This window comes from Varanus komodoensis, unplaced genomic scaffold (assembly GCF_004798865.1).
Source record: "Varanus komodoensis strain SLA01 unplaced genomic scaffold, ASM479886v1 scaffold11, whole genome shotgun sequence".
NCBI lineage: Eukaryota > Metazoa > Chordata > Lepidosauria > Squamata > Varanidae > Varanus > Varanus komodoensis.
Window position 1 is genome coordinate 31,763,312 of NW_025335317.1, and position 20,195 is coordinate 31,783,506.

General features: G+C 43.7%; 2 protein-coding genes across 4 annotated transcripts; one reads left to right on the plus strand and one right to left on the minus strand.

Moving 5' to 3' along the window:
- Window positions 1-1,211: 1,211 nt before the first annotated feature.
- Window positions 1,212-10,361, minus strand: AFMID (arylformamidase). Of its 2 annotated transcripts, XM_044419887.1 has the most exons (11): window positions 9,804-10,357; window positions 6,173-6,263; window positions 5,388-5,492; window positions 5,133-5,181; window positions 4,865-4,950; window positions 4,509-4,581; window positions 4,212-4,309; window positions 3,990-4,068; window positions 3,616-3,748; window positions 2,230-2,334; window positions 1,212-1,605 (listed from the first exon to the last, which is right to left on the minus strand). In XM_044419887.1, the coding sequence occupies exons 1-11, from the start codon at window positions 9,831-9,833 to the stop codon at window positions 1,576-1,578; spliced, it is 879 nt and encodes a 292-aa protein (XP_044275822.1). In that variant the 5' UTR covers window positions 9,834-10,357; the 3' UTR covers window positions 1,212-1,575. The 2 variants fall into 2 exon arrangements, with proteins under 2 accessions (XP_044275822.1, XP_044275823.1); XM_044419888.1 differs by lacking the exon at window positions 5,388-5,492 and having other exon boundaries at window positions 9,804-10,361.
- Window positions 10,362-12,583: 2,222 nt separating this feature from the next.
- TK1 (thymidine kinase 1) lies at window positions 12,584-20,174 on the plus strand. 2 transcript variants are annotated; one of them, XM_044419890.1, is made up of 7 exons: window positions 12,584-12,705; window positions 13,262-13,293; window positions 14,422-14,538; window positions 16,268-16,358; window positions 18,729-18,818; window positions 18,901-19,020; window positions 19,166-20,174. In XM_044419890.1, the coding sequence occupies exons 1-7, from the start codon at window positions 12,640-12,642 to the stop codon at window positions 19,349-19,351; spliced, it is 702 nt and encodes a 233-aa protein (XP_044275825.1). In that variant the 5' UTR covers window positions 12,584-12,639; the 3' UTR covers window positions 19,352-20,174. The 2 variants fall into 2 exon arrangements, with proteins under 2 accessions (XP_044275825.1, XP_044275824.1); XM_044419889.1 differs by having other exon boundaries at window positions 14,422-14,535; window positions 16,265-16,358.
- The last annotated feature ends 21 nt before the right edge of the window (window positions 20,175-20,195 follow it).

The window sequence follows — 20,195 nt, forward strand, 5'->3', positions numbered from 1 at the left end:
CCTTTACCTTAAACTTCCTACAGTTTCTAAGGGGGAGAAGTGTAAGCCATGTGTATAGGCCAGAGGCAGTAGAACTTCACCTCTCCATCCCATCCTCTCAGGACCGAACTACACCACAGACACCCTGCAGTCTGCCCTTGTTATAGGGAGAGAGGCTATTGCTGAACATTGTCACTCCTTCTGGTTTATTTAACTCCTTTGTTAAATATTTAACAGGAGTTATTTAACAGGAGTTATTTAACTCCTTGTTTCCTTTAACTCCTTTGTAGGGGAGGTAGAGCCAGGTGCATTCAGCAGAGTGAGAGAGGGGGAGGAAGGCTGAGGGAAAGGCAGCAGCACTGCACATTTTTCAAAGGAGCTGCCAGTGGGGAGCAAAGCAAGTATCAGCATGTTCTCTGCAACACTCACGCAGTGGAATGCAGGAGAAGGAATAGGGAGAAATGCTATCAGACCAGCTCCATTCAATTCTGGCAGCAAAACAGTCCTGCCATGAAAACCGGCATTACTAGGTCGTATCATGAGATGCATGCCAACCTTGCCCTACTCCAAGTTAAGGACTCAGTAATTTTCCATTCTAACACTGCTTCTTCAACAATCGTGATAGGTATCCTTGTCTTTTAAAAATCTGGTGTTTGCCATATAAATGATAGCCTAATTTAGCCTGGCTCTGCTCAGAATTTGCAGCTTCCTGTCAGTTCCCTGGTACAAGACTTCCTTTGGCTGTAACAGAAAGGAGCCTGACATTTTATAATGGCCCAGAGCACCTGTTTCAATTCCATAGCATCTGTGTTTTATTTGCATTGCCAGTCAGATTAGATGCCACTGGCCTAGCTAGACTCAGAAGAAGAAAGCTTCGGGTGGGTGGGTGACAGACACAGATCATTCAGAGTCTTAGTACAAAGAGCACATACAACTCATTTAAAACAAATAGATTAAAAGGTGATTAAAATGTAGGCCAACATTTTCCCTAATTTGCACTGATATCAGAAAGTTATCTAGCAACTTCTCCACAGCCTGCCCTCCCACCTTCCTCCCACCTTCATGTGTACCTAGAACATCAACTAAAGATTTAACTACTGCTCCAAGTGAAGGAAACACACCTTCAGTTTACACTTAGGTGGAAGAAAAAGAAGTGGTGATTTATGCATCAATATGTCTTGCTGGTACTCCTAGCACATTCCTTTCCAGAGGAAAGTGATTTACAACCTCAATGCAGTTGCAATTTATGCCCTGGTTTTATTTAATGCTCTCATCTCAGTAAACCACAAGAGAAGGACTTATTGCAGGAGTAGGATCCAGAAGTCTCTCTGCCAGGCAGACAATGGGAAAGGAAATGTGTTTACTTCAAAAACAATTAAGGGGAATGCATTTCAGAGTTCAGGCTTGTCTCTTCCATGGAGATCTCTCAACTGGATACAACTGCAGTTGAGAAAGGAGGGTGACAGAAGTCCATTTGCAGTTTGAAATAAATGAAAATAGGAAGATGGTATGAGAAGGCAGTAGTATGATCAGTACAGGTCCTCTGCATAACTGGAGACAGAACAGCAGGGTGAGGATTTCATCCCTTTCCAGCCATCAGCCTCTTGCTATCATTTTCAAAATAATCTGGAACATCATGGAGGTGGGGAGTGAGAGAGAATGCACACACACAAGAGAAAGATAATAAATTAGACCCATAGCAAAGTTGCTCCCATGGAAAATGTGTGCATATAAAGAGGGCCTGAACTTGTAGTTATTCACTACGTCTTATGTCCCATGCTTTTTCCATATATTTTTCCCCTGCATAGGTCAACTGCATGAGCTTTTTCCTTCTGCTTAGTACCCCATTCCAGGGAGGAAGAGTTGCAGTTGAGTGGGAAAGATCTATGGAAAAGTTTCACCCAAATCTTGTTCCCCTGTGATTAAAGGCTCATACCTAAGGGAAATTGCTCCCATGCTTCTGGGTAAGCAAATGAAGTGGAGGCCCCATTTCTAACCTGACACTTGGTCTGCATATTCACAGCAGTGGGGGAGCTTATGCATTTGATCATGTGGTACAAAGCTATAGTAGTAAATGGATTAATAACAGAGCCATAGTGTTATGAAGATGCAGGCTATCTTGCCCTACCCAAGATATTGTTCCTAGCACCTTTGTTCATTCCCTGTCCGTCAGTCTGTCTCTCTCTCTCTCTCTCTCACACACACCATGGAAGCCACCATGATTTTATTGAAGGCCTTTAGGCTGAATACCTGTGTGAGGACATAGTCCTCCTGAGTGAGCTTCTCAATGATATCAAAGTGATCTGTGTCACCCATGTCCAGCAGGGAGGCACTCCAGCCGGCTGCACGAAGAGCCTACAGGGAAGCAACAGGAGTTTTAACAAAACTATCCTCCCCATAGTCATTGCAAGTCCCTCTGTCCTAAGGCAGGAATGGACAGCTTTCAGGCTTATAGGATCTATTCTGTCTTTTTACTAAAAACTTGGAGGCTTTAGTAGTGCAAGACAAGCAGACTTACATGAGAATGAAGGAACAGGTTGCCTCTTACAGGCATGCACAGGCCGGGAATCCATAAGCTGCACCAACAGCAAAAGGTCCTTTCACACAAAATTTTACTCCTGGTTCCCCTTCCCTTACAGCGCTCTTTGTCAGCAGTCTAATCTGAGGTTGTGGGGAAACACTTTTCAGCTGTTCCTATTGCTAGACGGGAAGCCTTGTAGCCACTCAAGTGTCATTCTCCATTTGCTGGCTTACCCTGACCAACTTGTGTCTATTTCCCTGACCACCATTCAAAAATAACCCCAAGTTAAAGGAATGTATGGGCCGCATTACATTCAATAACTGTTTCGTTCAATGGCTCAAAGCTACCCGAGCACTGAAAGGCATTTTTGTTGTCATGACTGGACCTTCAATATAACCTTCCCTTGTACTGCTTGTAATGGCCTGTAGCAGGGATGGCAGACTTGCTCAGTGGAAGAGCCACATATGGTGAATGTCAGATGTTCATTTGACAGCGGCAAGCAGGCGCCTGCAGGCAGTGGCAGGGGGTGGCAAGCCGCAAAATGAATTCAAAGAGCTGCATGCAGTTCCCAAGTCTTGGTTTGGCCACCCCTAGCCTATCGCTAAAAGCAATAAACATTTTAATTGAATATGAGCAGGTATCAGATTACATGGGGCATTCTGAGGCAAAAGCGAATGGCTGACCAGTTTAGGGGAAACAGAAGTGTGGCTGTAATTCAGGTGGAGAACATAAGTAAAGACAACTATTTTTCTTCATTTATTAGTATATTTACCATTCCTTTTTTATAAACCCTTGCCAGGACGCCATGCTGGCTTATATAGTCCACTTTCTGGTAGCAGCCTCACAACAATCCTATGAGGTACATTAGGCTGCATTGGGAAAATTCAGATAAATCCTGGTAGAGAAACGGGACTATGCATAGAATTGAATATGATTATTGAATGTAAAAAAAAGAGTGAGATGTCAACCCAATACGTCCGATGTCCTGAATAATTGTTGTTTTAATTTGGGATCTATAGAGAAAATGATAAAATCTGATTTAAAAAAAGGATTTCTCCTAGTTTCTTCCATCCAGTCACTGAATGGCCAAATGTCAACACTTGCCAACAACACACCTGAAAATACTCCTGGGACTGCCGGTGGAACTCTGGTGGGTCATGTTGTGCTACAGCAACGAGTACCTGACAATCTCTCCTGCCCTCCAACTTCGGCACATAGCGCACAGGGCTGTTCTGTTGGGCCACCACCCTGAGGAGACACACACACACACACACACACACACACAGTGCAGAGGTGAATAGGAGGCAGAGTGGGCAGGCCTGAGCTGAGAAGCTAAGCTCATCCATAGGTGAGTTCTGCAGACCCACCCACTCATTTTATATGGGCCATTAAGAGCAGAAGGTCATTAAAGGAGTGATTCCAAGAGACCCACTGCAGTTTTACTGCTTTCCATAACTTGAGCATTCCTATTCTAAGCAGCAGTTCTCACCTGTCCATGCGCAATGTATCATTGACATAGGTGTGGATGATGGGCTCCAGATCATAGATGCCACTCACCAGAAAGGCTCCTAGGAAAGAAATCTAAAGTTTTAGTGAGGTCCCAGCTACATCTGATAATTAAACATGTTACATAGTTTAGACAAGAAAAGCAGGGAAAACCCATCATGCCAAGAACCTGAGAAGTAGGTGGGGGAAATCTCCCACAAGGTACCTTTGATGTTAGGCACAACACCAAATTCTGCCCAGTCTGTGGAGAGCACCATGGCAGCTAGGTGGGCCCCTGCTGAATGTCCAAGCAGATAAATACCACTAAAGGCAAATGAGATATGAACACAATGAGAAGGAAGAGGCTCAGACTGGGGCAGAAAGGAGAGACAGCCAGAGGAGTCAGAACACAAAAGCTATCAAGTCCTGTCTTGGACTTGGCCTGGTTGTAAGTTGGTCCTGGTGGCTCTCTTATGCATGTCCACCTTCCCATAGCACCTCACAGCATGTACGCACTGCCTACCTGATCCCTGTGTACTGCTGGACTGCAAAAGCCACACTTTGTCGCACCTGCCTGACCATCACCTCCAGCTGACCTGAGCAGAAAACACAATATCCAAGCAAGGCACACAATGTTAGAGAGGAGGAGGATATTCCCCAGCTAGGTTGCCCTCACCCTGCCTCATTTGCACAATTTTACCAGAGGTTTAGATAGCAACATTGTCCACTCAAAATCCTCCCATGTTTCTCCCTCACAACAGAAAATCAAAAAAGGTGGAGCTGATGTCAAAAGTTTCATGGCTGGGAGTGCTAGAAGCCCTTTGTCCAGGAGCACCCAAAAGCAGAGTGGAAAAAACCTCTTCCACCCCAGTCACTTACCTTTCGGAGCCACATCATAGCCAACTGCAGCTAAGGCAATGCCGTGGGTGGTGAGGGGTCCTGCAGTGAAGCCCGAAATGTCTTTGCTAGAGGTGAAAAGATAGACGGAAAAGGGCAGGAGGTGAAGCCCGATCTAAGCATGCCTTCCATTACTATCACTACCCCAGCTCCAGCCCAAGCAAGTGATCCCAAGAAGTTCCATTAGCTGCCTGGCACACCATCCTATTTAGGTCCTAAGTCCAGAAGACCAGGATCACAGCCAACTCACCTCAAGAATTGCCAGTAGCCACCATGAATATAGAGGACCAGGGGAAAGGCTGAAAACAGACACAGTGGATAACTAGGCAGGAGAGGCCAGCACCTGCAACACGTGCTCCATGACTGCACCCTCCTCCTCCTCCTCCTCGCATATCTCTCAGTCACGTTGGCTCTGAGACACAACCTGACACATACGACCCAATCCCACAGTTCCTCATCTCTCCATCCCATCCATTCCATCAAGTGCCCCCTGCACTGTTCGTACTTTCTGAATGTTCTTTAGGAAGGTACACATCAAGTTTCTCTCCTTCACCCAACCCATAGGGCACATTCAGCAGAGTCTGGGTGGCAGCCTGGGCATTTTGGGTACCTGCAGAGCAAAGGGAAGCACAGAGCGATGGCTTGAACATTTTACTTGGCCATGCTATCCATCCATTTATTCAAAGTATTTTATCCTAGTCCTCCGCCAAAAATACTCCCCAGAGCACCTTACAATCAATCAGCAAAACAAGACATTCCCTGCTCAAAGGCTTACAGTGTAAAAGACCCAACGCATAAGGAAAACAGGAGAGAGAAGGGGTAATTTTAAAAGTGTATCTGGGCTGCCCTCCCAAACTCCAAAGAGGCTCCAGGCAACAGTACTGCTATACATTAATTGCATGCATCACCCATTGAGAAACCAAGACAGACTTTGCCCGTGCTGTAGTTTCAAAGAGAGGGACTCTCACTAGTTTAGAAAGAGATCCTTCCATCCACAGTCTCTTCTAGCTCTTCCTATAAGATGCTTTTCTTTCCTACACCAGGAATGTGCTGACTTTAGTCTTCTGTGGACTACTCATTAGAACCCCCATGGTCCCCCAGTGTGTCTTTAAAATGCATCCTCAGGATCTCTTCCATATTGAGTAACCAGTACAGACTGTGTTCAATCTTCTCTAGTGCAAGGCATTAAATAGTCTATCAGAAGTTAGTCAGTGGGCCTCTGATGACCTACCTTCTGCTTGTTCCTGCCCTGTACATTGCTAGGTTTTGAATTGCCCATGGACCCTTTACCTTTGCTCACTGCCTGTACATGAGCCTCGATCACAGCATCCTTATCTAGCCGTGGAGACCACCTGCTTGGGGAGTACTGAGTCTCCAGCTCCTGCAAGGGGAGAAGAACAGGGTAGCTAGTACAGCTATACTGGCACCTTTCTGTCTAAACTGAAGAGGATATGGACAAGACAATTGAGAAACACTGGCAAATTCAGCTGGGTTTAATCCCAAGTTGGAATAGGCAAATATCTCTATGTTATGGTGAAAGCATAGCTGTAATCTATTCTGCATCTCTTGATGTGTTTCTTAGTCTAAAAACTAGTGTCAGGTGAACTATATCTTTACCATATATTAAAGACAGAGTCAGTTGTATTTTTGTGATGTAGTGTGCATCTTGTCTCCTCCATGTACAAGCCACAGACCTGATGGAAAGAACAGGGAGCTGCAGCAACAAGGTGAGATGAACAAAATGTAGCTGATTCTGTTCTGCCTGAACTTGCCTTTCAAGCAATCTAGCAAAGTAGGGATGGAACCACTGTCCAGGGCAAAGGATGCTGCACCCTAGGAAATGCCTCACTTTCTAAAAGCATAAGTTACTTGATATGTAAAAGTGCTAGTCATTCAACTACTATTTCTATATAATGGAGTATGTATATGTGTGTGTGTGTGTGTGTATATGTGTGTGTGTGTGTGTGTATAATTGTGTAATGTAACTGGACTTATTAAATTTACCAAACTGTATTTGTATTCTATAATATGTAGCTAAAAGCATAGTAATTGGGAGCCAGTGATGGTTAGAGCGCTGGACTAGGGCATGAAAGGTCTGGCTTCTAGTTTGCACTCAGCCATGAAGTTCATTAGGTGACTTTGAACCAGTTACTCTTGGCCTAAGCTAACTCAGAGGGTTATAGTGAGAATTAAATTGGAGAGGAGGACTCTGAGTGGTTTGGGTTTCTTGCAAGAGGAAAAAAGAACATCTACCTGGAGCGGGGCCTTCTCTGCAGTGGCGCCCAGATTATGGAATGCGCTCCCTGGAGAGGTGCGCCTGGCACTGAGTTTATATTCTTTTTGGCGCCAAGTTAAAACCTTTTTATTTAATTGCTATTTTAAAAAAACTAATATTTATTGTTAACAGTCACTCTTTTTGTTTTTATATAATGTTTTATGGAATTTGTTATTGATTTTAATTGTATGTGTTATGAGCCATCCCAGGATGTCAAGGCATGTGGTGATGGCATACAAAAGTTTTAAATAAATAAATAAATGCTGTTTGGGCCTTTTGGGACTCATCTTTGCCTGGTATAGAACTATACAGTTCAACACTGATGTTGGAAAGTTTTAAAAACCTGTTTAAGAAATGGCTAGATTCCTACAACTGAATGATTTCTGGATACCTCTTCCTGGGGGAAATTATAACTCTTTCTGGAAAAACCAAGAGGAATTTACAGAATTCAAAAGGGCTTTCGTTTGGTTTGGAGCTAGCCAGGTAACAAAAATTAATAGGGCTGGAGCTCTATAATCCTATACAAGTTAAATTAGGAGTAGGTTCTATTTTAACTTTGTAGGCTTTCCTTTCGTGTAGGCACATATGATGGCATGCTGACAACTGTCTGCTTAAAATTAAACTTCACTGAGTTCATTAGGGCCTACTTCCAAGAAAGTGGATATAGGACTGCAGCCTCAGTTGATTAAACAATTCTAAAAACCTGCCTGATGAATTATCAAGGTGACACTTCTAAACAATGTGATTTAGCTACTGGGTAGCTAATAAAAGTGAGGGTGTGGGCATGCTTCCTTCTCTCAAGAGGAGGAATGCTTCATTGGAGAGGGGCCCTCCAGTGAGGCATGCAGGCATCATCTAATCATTAGGCAGTAAATGAGCAAGGAATCCCTCACAATTCAGTTTGTTTTATCTGCATGCAATTTAAGCAGAATTAAAATATGATTAACTGAACTAGGAGTTCTCTCCAGTCTGTTTCCAGGAGCCTGTTTTAAATGCTCACTTTGTCCTTTAAAGCCCCAAATGGCTTGCAGCCCAGCTTCTTTAAAGACTGCTTTCTTATCTACCCACCAGGACCTGAAAACCTTCAGAGGCCCTTCTCCAAGTACCTCTCCCCAGCTGTTGAACCAAATGTTGGCTGGAGAGAGGATTCCTTCAAGGACAGCACCAGTTAGTAAATGCATCCACCTCAGAGATGTACCTGGCTAGTACCATCTTTACAGTCTCTTGGTGCCAGAGGTAGAGCTTGTTAAAAGGCCTCACCCAGGCCTTTTAAATAACCTGCACCTTTCAGTTTAAAGTTCTGTGCCTTAATTGTGCTTTCAGTTTTTGCACTGCATTTCAATATATGTGCGAGCCACCTAGAGAATGTCCATTATGGGTCAGTATAGAACAGAGCTGGGCATTGTACGGCCCGCGGGCCACATCCGGCCCGATGGCTGACTGGCCTGCATGAGGTCACTGGCAAATTAAAAGTCAATGCAAATATATATTGTCGTAATATAGATGCAAGCAATACAACTGCACTGCTTTTAGTTTGAAGGATCTGCTAAATTGAATTGAATTTATTGCTTTTCATGTAATGTAATTGTGAATATGTGACGTAGTGGTTAAGAGCATGGGACTGGGACTCAGGCGATCTGGGTTCAAGTCCCTGCTCAGCCATGGGGTCAGCTGGGTGACTTTGGGCCAGTCACAGACTCTCAGCCCAACCTACCTCACAGGGTTGTTGTTGTGGGGATAAGATGGAGGAAGAGAATGATGTAAGCTGCCTTGAGCCCTTTGTAGGAAAAAGGCAGGATATAAATCAAAAAATAAAATAAATATTCATTAAATAGTGTTGTTCTGTGCTCTACCTTGTCATTGTATCATTGTAATGTTTCATTTACTGTTTTTATAGAGAGAGATATTGAGCAGAGCTGTAAGTGTATTGGTCCGGCCCTTACCCACTGTCAAAGTTTCTCATGTGGCCCCATAGGAAAATTAATTGCCCACCCCTGGTATAGAAGGATACAATAAGGCATAGCATTATACTATGGAGCTATACAGTACAGTGAATACAGTAATAAAAATGATCAGATGATGGTCTAACAAGTTATTTCACAAGCAATGTTAAGCGGATGGAACACTAGCTGGCAAAAACTGGGGGTGCTTGAGGCCATTCAAGAATACAGGCCTATTACTGTATCTTGTTAACTTCTGCAAATTGAATGGCCATCTGTCATCCTAAACTTTGCAGAATTGTCTTGCCCTCTACCTCTCAAGTGTACATGTAAGATTCACATCCCCCATTATAATTTTCTTTCCAATGAACATAGTACATTTGATAGTTAAGGCACAATATTCCTTGTTTTGTTGCAGTAATAGACTAACACAATATTCATCATAATTTCAGTGTCTAGTTAGTCTTGCAACTCTATGCCCATTTCACATGTACACACACCTTTTTGGGATAACATTTCCTTCGATCATGCGCATTGGAAATCTCACAAGGCTGAACATTTTTATAACCTCGGAGCTGGCCTAATAATGTCATTTAACTAAAATGGATTTTGGAATTCTATAAACTGTGCTGTCAACCCCAGGTCTCAAATTCTCTTTGTGGCTATAACCATAATCGTATCTGTATCCCCCAGCAAATCCTGTTACCTCTTTTGTCATTTCTTGCCACTTTCCCATATCGGTGGTTGAGCTGTGACCTACACTGCATTCGGTCTGTTCTATCTATGTGCTCAGCTGCAGAGGAACTAGGCTAGAGTTACCAAAACCATGTGACCAAATTTATCCACTAGGACTAAATGTAATGCAAATCAGGTGGTCTTCCTTGGCTTGTGCCCTGTAATTGCTGCATGAGCAAGGTCAGCATTCACTGATAAACGGAACTATGCACATCTGCACTGGGATTTAGGGTAGGACAAGTCATGCATTTACTTCCAACCAGATACCCTCCGTAAACACAGTAAATTGAAGCAATTTCCGGCTAAAAGGTACAAGCTGACATCTGTATGCAAATTAAGAACTATTTTTGTGAACATATAAGAGAAAGAGATTAAACATTTCTACTTTGGCTACCTGAAGAAAAAAGCCCTTAGTTTACTTAATAGGAAAATTCCTGTATTTTCTAGCATTAGTTTGTTAATCACATTAGGGAACTGAGTCCAAAAAGTGATATCCAAAAGAATAATAAAATACAAAAGCAAAAGACCCCAAATCCAATATATAAAAACGAATGTGTGGTCAGAAAGTTGATCTCCAAATGATCTGGATTAAGTTCTCAGAACTGAATTAGCCATACTGCCATTGTCATAGACCAGCAATGCTTTGTCTTTTGATCACTTGACTTGTACAGCTTTCTGTGTTTCTTTTTAATGTCATCATATTTGTACCTGCATGGATTAGTAGGGAAATATACCTCTGCGTACAAGGCCAATTTGTATTCTTACGCTCTGTAGTGAAAAAGCTTGTATTTCAAGACTTCCTTGAAACTTCCTTGGCACCTGGGACTGTTATCTGAAAAATTTCATGTGTTAAGCAGGATCCTGTCCTAATCATTTGATATAATGTTTCTTTTGTATTCTTTATCCCATTTGAACAGGAACCGTACAGTGGGGTGAGAATGTGGGTGTACATGGTTATTCTATTGCATGGAAGACTAAAAGTCCAAGGTGTACTTCTTGCCCTGTAGAATTTAGTTTAAAGTCCACCTGATGATCTTCTTCACGCTGTGGCCAAACACATTCTTTCCAGTCCTTGCAAGGGGCAGCCCATCCCTTGCCAGCAGTCCGTCTTCCAGGAAGTATAGTTCATGGTGCCAGAATGCAAATTTTTCATGTCACACTTTTGCAGAGGTAAAAGATTGGTTTTCATGGTCTGTTGACATATTTTGGATACTTTCTCCATAGATTTGGCCAGTGGTCCTGTCAAAGCCCTAATCTACTCCTAGAATTGGGAGATGATTTGGACCATGAGTATCCTCAGCCGACTGGATAATTATGTTGGCTTCTTGATATTTCAAGAAAGTGAGAATGATGAAATTACAAGCCCAGCAGGACAAGGTCTAAAGCACAGGTGATAGATCAATAGTACTGAACACAGGTTAGTACTGAACACATCTCAGGCTGATTCTGTGGCAATTGTAACCTGCCCAGGGAAATTTATGGCTAATGGGACAGGATAAAAGTAGAATAAATAAATAAAAGGAAAAAGGCTTCTTTCTTGCCACCTTTGTGTCTACACAATGACAGCTAGTGGAGCTTTTTAGGCAGTTGAGGAACTGCTTAAAGCAGCACTAGTAGGCCTGCATGTTAAACCCTCCAAGGCCCGTGGTGACCTATTTGTGTTGACATTTTATGGGCAAAATTACTCAAATCTCTTCTTACTTAGATGCCAGAGCTTTGACTAAATTGAGAACGGATGTAGCCAGTGTAATATGGAGGGCTGAGATCAATCACCTGCTGTTTGGATTCTTGCCCATCATGGTTTGTGCAATTTGCTTTAGTAAGGAATCACCCACTTCTGGTACCCACACAGAAGGCAGAGCCCATGGTACAGCTCCTACAGCCCTGTGCTTGGGGTCAGGGTTCCTAAAATATTGTCCAAAGAGAATCCTATGTTGAGTTACAGCTCAGTGGCTCTGTAAAAAGGATACATTCAGAGCAACCCATGTTTCATCCCTTATTAAAATGCTTTGGGTCAAATAGTTGGAAGGGCAATGTGGATTCCTGAGCCAGTGTACAGCTCTAGCCACTCAGAATGCATAGCCGTCATGGACCAGTGTTAGTTGATGGATCATTCATGTCCTTCACTCACATCTCATCCATGGTCATCTGGTTTCTTGTCACTGACTCTCAGCCTAACCTACTTCATAGATTGTTGTGAGGATAACATAGGAAGGAGGAAGATTACATAAGTCACCTTGGGTTCCTTTCAGGAAAAACAGAGGGGATATAAATATAATGCATAAATAAAGCACAAAGAGCCTGCAGAAGAGAGGGTGGGAAAGTCGACAGTGTCTATCTCAGTCAAAACAACACAAAGTTTTACGGTACCTTAAAGGCTAAAACACATATTCTCCACTAAAACTTACGCTAGAAAAAATATATTCGTACCACAAGTGTTTTTCGGTTAGGGCCAAACAGGAAGCACAGTGTTAAAAGTACCTGCCAATTGGCACGTCAACACAAACGCGACTCTTCCTCCAAAAATGACTTCACAGAGCATGCTCAGAGGTAGCCTTACGGGCGAGCCGGACAATAGGCGGGAGTCTGTCAAATTCTTTCAAGACTTTTTTCCCGCCTTGTCTGTGATTGGTTAAGGCGCGGCGAAAATCCTTTTGATTGTCTCTTGGCTGGCCCGGTTCGTTCTGATTGGACAGTTTTCTTCCCGGGTATAAAAAGGGTAAAAAAGCGGGTCGCCCGCGATTTAAAAATCTGATCCAAGAGATTGTGACCCGGCGAGGAACAACGAGCGGCCGTGAATCGGAGCTATGAACTGCCTGACGACACCGGGAGTGCAACCAGGGTCGCCCCGCAAAGCCCGCGGCCAGATACAGGCATGAAAGGGGAACACTATTTGACCGACCGGAGGATTCTAAGGGTTTAAGATGAAAGGCTTCTTCATCGGGAAGCTGATGGTTTTGCGGACAGAACAGGAAGCAGGAGCTGTCTGTACTAAGCGTGGTGTTTTCGGGGCAGTAGGCTGGAAGAGAAGAATGGATGAGAGTGGTGGAATGGGAAGGGGGGAGCGATAGATGTTGGCCAGACAGCGTTAGCGAGAGACCCCCCTGATGAAGGAGCTCTGTGGGGATCTTTGCACTCCACCTCCGAATGCAAGAACATTAGCTGCACTGGGTCAAGAAACTATATTTCAGCTTTCCACAGCCTGCTGCCAGCCAAATGTGTTCAACTATGACAGCACCTCCCATCATCCCCAGCCAGTGTGCTGACTGGAAAAGATGGGAGTTGCAATGGAATATAGCTGGAGGGTATCAGGTTAGTGGAAGTTGCTCTATCTGCCCTGCACCTTGGTTTGATCAGCGGCCAGTGGATGGGCAGCCTATGTATTTGGTAGGGACAATGATCTTAACTGGTTTTTTTCTCCCACTGTAGGTCATCTTTGGACCCATGTTCTCTGGAAAAAGGTATGTATACTGGAAATTAGAATGGGAAAATGCAATGGTGTAGTTTTGTACTGGTAATCTGGGTGTTGAACTGACACACTATTATTCTCAATACTGTGGGTATATTATAACATAATAACATGGAAATCTAGAACATGGATGTCACAAATGACTAGTATTTATGGCACCTATAGGTGGAAAGTTGTGGTAGGACAGGGATCTCAAACTCAACTTACCTGGGGGCCGCTGGAAGTAGAGTCTGGGTGAGGCTGGGCCGCATCAAGCGGTGGTGGTGGGCCGCTCATCTGGAGGCCGGCCCGGGTGCCGCCGGCGCTTTGAAGGCCACAGGGCCCCTCCCCCGTGCCCCGCCCGGCCCGGCAAGCGGGCCGCGAGTTGGAGACCCCTGTGGTAGGAGGTGCAGTCCAACCCATCTGGAGGCCACCAGCTTAGAGATTGCTAGTCTGTGGCAGAGGGGGTGATAGTAAGATCTCCAGAAGGTCTGGATTTCAACTGCCAGCACTCTTGAGCTGTGGCACAGAGCCATGCCAGCACTTCTGCTTGCCTCTCCACTGCTGTGGGCCTGCTTCGAACCTGGCTGAGTAGGTGAAAGTGCACCAAGGCAGGGGTTCCATAGGCACTGCTGTACACAGGAGCTTGCTTTCCTGTAGGGCAGTGGTGGAAGAGCTTGTGGCTCTCCAGCTGTGGGACTCTCAGCCTCCTAATTTCTGACCATTGGCCATGTTGGCTGGGGCTGATGGGACTGCAGTCCAATAACATCTAGAGGGTTACAAGTCCCCCACCCTAGCCTGAAAGGTCAGGCTGGTCCCATGGTAGGATAAAGATAATTGCTGTTTCTTTATTCGTGGCTTCCATCGAAAGGTGTGATGCTGCTTTCTGCTTGCTGAGCAAAGCCAGTGCAGTTCCCTCGCAGACTTTTAGTTTTCCAGGATTATAGGTACTGTCATCACACTGAGGATATGTGACCAAAGCAGTTATTCTTTGCATTTACCCTGTTTCCTTCATTAGTCCAGCAGGCAAACCTTTATCTTTTATCTGCCTTTCTACCCCAAGCTAGTTTTATTTCTGGCCAGAAGTACTTGAGCTTTTTCTGGTTATTATTTGCCACTGGATTTCAATTTTCCTTTGCAGTACTGAACTCATGCGCCGAGTCCGTCGGTTCCAGATTGCACAATACAGATGTCTGCTGATTAAGTATGCCAAGGACACACGCTACTGTGTCAATGGAGTCTCCACCCATGACAGGTGAATTGCTAGAGATATTTTATTATGTTGTAAGCCGCCCCGAGGCTTCGGCAAATGGGGCGGCATATAAATGTTTTAATAAATAAATAAATATTTTATAAGCAGTGGGAAGAAAGAACATCCAGACATGAATTCCTGGTTTCTGAGGAACACATTAGTGGCAGAGTACAGTTCAGTGTTACATATGTCCTTGATGATGCTATAAAATTGTGGAATGTATCTCAATAACAACTATGACATGAGATGTCAGATATTACCTTTAAAATGTTATAGTTATGCTTCAAAATATGGCTCAAGGCCTGGAGGTAAAAAACATGGGAAAAACTGAGAAGCAATTTAATGATCAGGATGTGAGTGTTCTGCTTACTGTGTGCCTTTTCCATAGCCAGCAAAATTAGAATCAAGAATGTAAAATAGACAATTTTTTAAATAATTGTGTAGAAAAGACTTAAACAAGGTAGGCAAGACAACTAAGAGGGCAATCCTGTGGCCCTGGGCAAACATCTGAGGATCATAGGATTGCTTGGATTCCCCCCTCCAAGGTCAGAGAAAATGATCTGAGTCAGAAATCCAACTCTCCTTTCCCACCCCTTTGCAGCTGGCACAGGGAAAACTGCTCTGTTTCTCTGAAGTCAGAAAAGGGGAAATTCTGGTGGGCAGGAAGGGAAGGAGCCCAGGGAGGCCAGGATTCAAGATATCCTGAGCTTCCTGCAGCCACCTTCACTCCCTCTCTAAAGTACTCTCACAAGATGGGCTTGTCTAGCAAAACTCGTATATCAAAGGATGGATTGGCAAGGATTACCCCCACCACTCTTCATGCCTTACCAGTTTCAGCCCAGCAGGGCATATGTCTCTCAGAAGCCTCCAGGTTCAGGGGCTTCCAAGCAATGAGGACATATTCCATAGGCTTATGCTCTAAATTCAAGATGCCCTTAATTCCAATATTTTTTTTCTAAATGATACCCATTCACATATATTCAGGCAATGTCATCTCTCTTGAACAGCTCTTTTGTAACTATTTCATGTGACATTTATAGTCTCCACAAGGCTTAATCTGACTACAGGGCACATCAGTAATCCATTGTAATCCATCTATAAGTAATCCATAAAATACAAAGTGATACCAGCTTCTTTAAGGTAAGTTGGGACTGCAGGCTAATTAGGGGAAACAACAAGAGCTCGAGGTGATGGTCTAGTGTCCTGCTGTCTGCAGTCATTCCAACAAAATGGTTCAAATTTCTTGAACAACAAAATTGTTCCCTCTGTGATGGAACATGTCACACTTTATGACACACTTGGCTATAGATGGACTCCCCTACTCACATGACTCATTTTCCACTGTACCTGAGGTAGGCTATATTTCATGATCCACAAGCGTTCATTTTTACCAGCATCGTTTCTTGAGTAAGGCGGCATCGTAAGAGTCCTTCAACAAGCTCAAACTGCTTGTCTGTTTCTATCACACGCCAACACCTACCTATGCTGTATATACACACAGAAAATTCCCAGAAGACAAACTTGAAACTATCGATGCTGGAACACTTTGCTATCGTGTTTGAATCTTGTGATTCAAACAACCACTTGCCTGTCTTAAAGGACTCTTTCATAGTTACCACTGAGGTTTCAGAAAAGTTCTCCAGGTACTAAAACTTGGAAACAGAGCACTTTGTCCTGGCATAGATTTTAACCGACTGTTCCAGCTATCACAAACATTTCTTTTTCTACATAGGAACACCATGGAGGCCCTGTCAGCTTGTTGCCTCAAGGATGTGCAGCAAGAGGCCCTCAGCTGTGCTGTGATTGGCATTGATGAAGGCCAGTTTGTAAGTTCTTTGTCTATAATCTGATTTAATAATCAATGCAAATTCTGTTTCAAGAAGTTTGGGGGCTTGGGCTCCAATGCTATACCATTTTCCTAGAATTAGTCCTGTTGAGCTTGGTGGAATTTATATATCCTTCCTTTCCCCCGAGGAACCCAAGGCAATGTTCATGATCCTTCTCTCCAATGTGTCCTCAAAGCAATGTATCCTCTACCCTAACCTATCCTGTGAGGTAGGTTAGGCTAGAGTCAGTGATGGGGCCAAAGTCACCCAATGAGCTTCATGGAGGAGTGGGGACTAGAACCCATAATTTCCATGCCCCATTCCAACCTTTTAACCATCACTAGCTTCCAATTAATGAACAAGCTTTTAACCGTTCATTACAAAATACATGTTGGTAAATGTTGTAAGGCATATTACACAAAATCCAATAATATGCTAACGTGCAGAAATAGCAATCAATTGTCATCTCAAGAAACTAATAGTTCTAGAAGATGGGACATATTCTAAGGTGCAGAGTTCTCTGTCATTGTCCAACAGTAACTTAGCACACTACACTAGTTCACCATGCTTACTTCTGAGTAGACCCATACAGGATTGCAGTATGTGCCCTCATCACATGAAGCAAAATACAGGAACACAGAGGAAACAGTGCTGTTAAATAGGGCATACTTAATTCAGTTCCAAGGACATTCTCATGTAAACTATTTTTAGTATGCTTATCTGTAACACACAGACTTCTGCAATTAGGTTCCCTAGAAGTTGTTTTCCTGACAGTGATGGGGTCATCAGACTTGGGTGAAGCATTTGATTGGGCAATGCAGTGTTTCAAGTTTAAAAAAAGATGTTTGCTGGACTGTGAAAGGGTGTGAACAGAATATAGACCTCTACTAACTAGTTTCTAGTGTACACTACATTAGAATTGTTGGTATTGCAAAGAATGCTGGGATTGATGCGGCTTGGCTTGACCCAGCAAGGTACCTGGTTTTCCTAAGCATGAGTGTGTATTTCAGATTATGTTGCACAGATTACCTGTGTCTTTACAGTAAACAGAACTTGAAGGTAAACTCTCACTTTATAAGCCTAAAAAGCATTAGCAGAAATTAGGGATTCTAGCATTCTCTACCCCCTGCCCCAAAATGCAAGTCTCCATCTCAGACCTGGACTAAAATGGATGAAGAAGAAACATTTCTATTCAATAGCGTACTGTGTGATAGCTGCCTGTGGTCTTTGGACATGAGATAATTCTCCTGGCCCTACCATCAGCCCCCGCCCCCAAGTGCTGCTTAGAAATCCAGAGGGACTGATGGTAATGGCAGGCTTACTGTTCCACCCAGGCAGCCTCTTTGCCACCAAGTGACTACCCTACGGCTGGGCTTCCACATTTTTCTTTGCAATGGCAACTCTGCTGCTACCACTTGGAAAGTATGGAGAGTTGCAGAGGTGGGTGGGGATTATCTTGGTACTTGCATGGCACTTGATGTCCTTCTCATAGATCCAAAATTAGGAGGAAAGCTGGAGGAAAAGGTGTTGGCTTGCTTCTGGTGGCTGGAGTTCCTCTGCTGATTAGTGACCAAATGGGAAAAGGAGACAGTGGTTCACTTGGCCACAGTGGCTCCAGAACCTCATCCAGAACAAGTGGGCAAGTGCAGTATCTCTTGGCTACAGCACTTGGAGTAACCAAACCAACAGGTAGTCCCAGTTGTAGGCTTGACTTACCAAAGCCAGCCAAACTTATGAATTCCAGTCCATGGCTGCAGTTCTTTTTTCCATTCATGTTGTCCTGAAATGTGGGCAGCTAAATAGACCATGTACCTTCACACTGGTAATACTGGAGGTGGGGAAGTGCTGCTCAAGTTGCAATGGAACAGCGCTTCTCTTGTCTGGGACGCACGTGGAAAGTGTGAGCTCAGTTTGCCGAATACTCCTCTTTCCAGGTTACTTAGCTTTATAGCCACACATATGAAGAGCCTGTCTACAAATACAGCAAAATAGGACCAAGTACCCTTTTTGACCACAAAGTGGCTGTAATCGGCTGCTCCCTTTGACATAATCCCAATTGTTACCCTGCCCTAACCCCTTCAGTCTTAAGGCTGAACATGCCCAGTTCTCTCAGTCTCCTCCTAGGGCAGTGATTCCAAACCCTGGATCATTTTTGTTGCCCTCCGCTGGACCCTTTCTAATTTACCTGCATCTTTCTTAAATCTTGGTGCCCAGAACTAGACACAGTATTCCAGATGAGGAATATAGAAATCTATGGTGCAACCATGTTTGGAATATGGTAAACAGTTCTAGTCACTGCAGCTAAGAATTTTAAGTAGTATGATTTGACCATTGTAGAAGAATAGCAACTTTTATCTCTTACCCGTCTAGTTTCCAGATATCGTTGAGTTTTGTGAGACAATGGCCAATGCAGGGAAGACAGTTGTTGTGGCAGCCCTGGATGGAACCTTTCAGAGGAAGGTAGGTTTCCCTGAATGTTTCATGGGATCTTCTGGACAGCATCTACCAAAACCCTGTGATGCATCTAGCCGTTTTATTGCAGGCCTTTGGAAACATCCTGCAGCTCGTTCCTTTGGCAGAGAGTGTGGTGAAACTCAATGCTGTTTGCATGGAGTGTTTTCATGAGGCTTCTTATACAAAGCGGCTGGGAGCAGAAAAGGAGGTAAGATGAGAGTGTGTACAGTCCCCTCCTTAGGAGAGTTCCTATCTTCCTGTGAGCTTGAGATGTAATTGTGACAGATCAACAGAAGCAAAATAGTTTTCTTTTTAACTGAGGTAGAATTAAAGCTCCTGTCTTGTTCAACTAGGTCGAAGTGATAGGAGGGGCAGACAAGTATCAATCAGTCTGCCGTGTCTGCTACTTCAAGAAACGACCACAGCCGTGTGCGACTGAGAACAAGGAGAATCTACCAGGTGGGAATAAACAGCTGGATTTTGCTGCTTCCCAGAAAATCTTAGCTGTTCATCAGATGCAGTGGAGCCCGTCAAACTGAATAAGACTATTTGTTGGGTGGATAAAGAGTCCCATCCTTTATTCTATTTCTGTACTGTTAGAATTTTCCTGCCAATATTCAGTGAGGGCACCAGAAACAACATTATTTCTGCAAGAGGTTGCAAGAAGTTATGGACTGAGATCTTCTGTTCTAAAAAATGGCAAATTGACCTACCTGTTGGTTCTGTGATCTCATTGGGGAAGAGTTCTTGGTGTCCAGTTCAGCAGGAGAGGGGTGATTCCTCTTGTACAAACCTACTTTGCAATGTTACTTTAGAACTTATTTTATAGCCCAAGCCCTGGTCTTTTTTCCTAGCAAGCACTGGTGTTCTTGTTTAGTACTGTCTGCCTTTTTTTCACTCTTTAGACCCTGTTCAATAAGCTGTATGCTACTTGACATACATCTTGATGCTCAGCCTAAAGGATGAATAGGTAGACTGAACTCCACCCTGGCTAAGTTTTTTGTGCATCTTGCTATGATTTGATAGAAGTGCTATACACCTTTGGCTTTAAAATGCTGTATTTTATGTCAGGAATTGACTTCTAATTTATTCAGAATGATTGATGTGTTTCCTGTTTACATAACTTGTATCTCCTAGGCATGTATTTCTAGTACTGTATAGCCTGACAGATTATCCAACTTTTATCTGATCTGTATAATTGACGGTAACAGCTCTGTCTGCATTTGGCTCAGCTTCTGCACTGAAACATGCCTTAGCACTGCTCTGCACACTGCAGTGTGCACAATGCTGCCCTCTTCTTAGGCAGCTGCCACAATGACAAGTCTCGTGCAAAGACAATTACAAGGAAACAGATGGTTTTAATTGATGCTGTTGTCTGAATGG

Coding starts and splice junctions, on each gene's coding strand:
- TK1 (XM_044419890.1), top strand. CDS start 12,640: ATGAACTGCCTGACGACACCGGGAGTGCAACCAGGGTCGCCCCGCAAA. Junction 16,359..18,728: donor GCATTGATGAAGGCCAGTTT/GTAAGTTCTTTG, acceptor TTACCCGTCTAG/TTTCCAGATATCGTTGAGTT. Junction 18,819..18,900: donor ATGGAACCTTTCAGAGGAAG/GTAGGTTTCCCT, acceptor GTTTTATTGCAG/GCCTTTGGAAACATCCTGCA.
- AFMID (XM_044419887.1), bottom strand. CDS start 9,833: ATGGGAAAGTGGCAAGAAATGACAAAAGAG. Junction 4,069..4,211: donor TGTTGTGCCTAACATCAAAG/GTACCTTGTGGG, acceptor TTTCTTTCCTAG/GAGCCTTTCTGGTGAGTGGC. Junction 2,335..3,615: donor AGTCCCAGGAGTATTTTCAG/GTGTGTTGTTGG, acceptor GCTTCCCTGTAG/GCTCTTCGTGCAGCCGGCTG.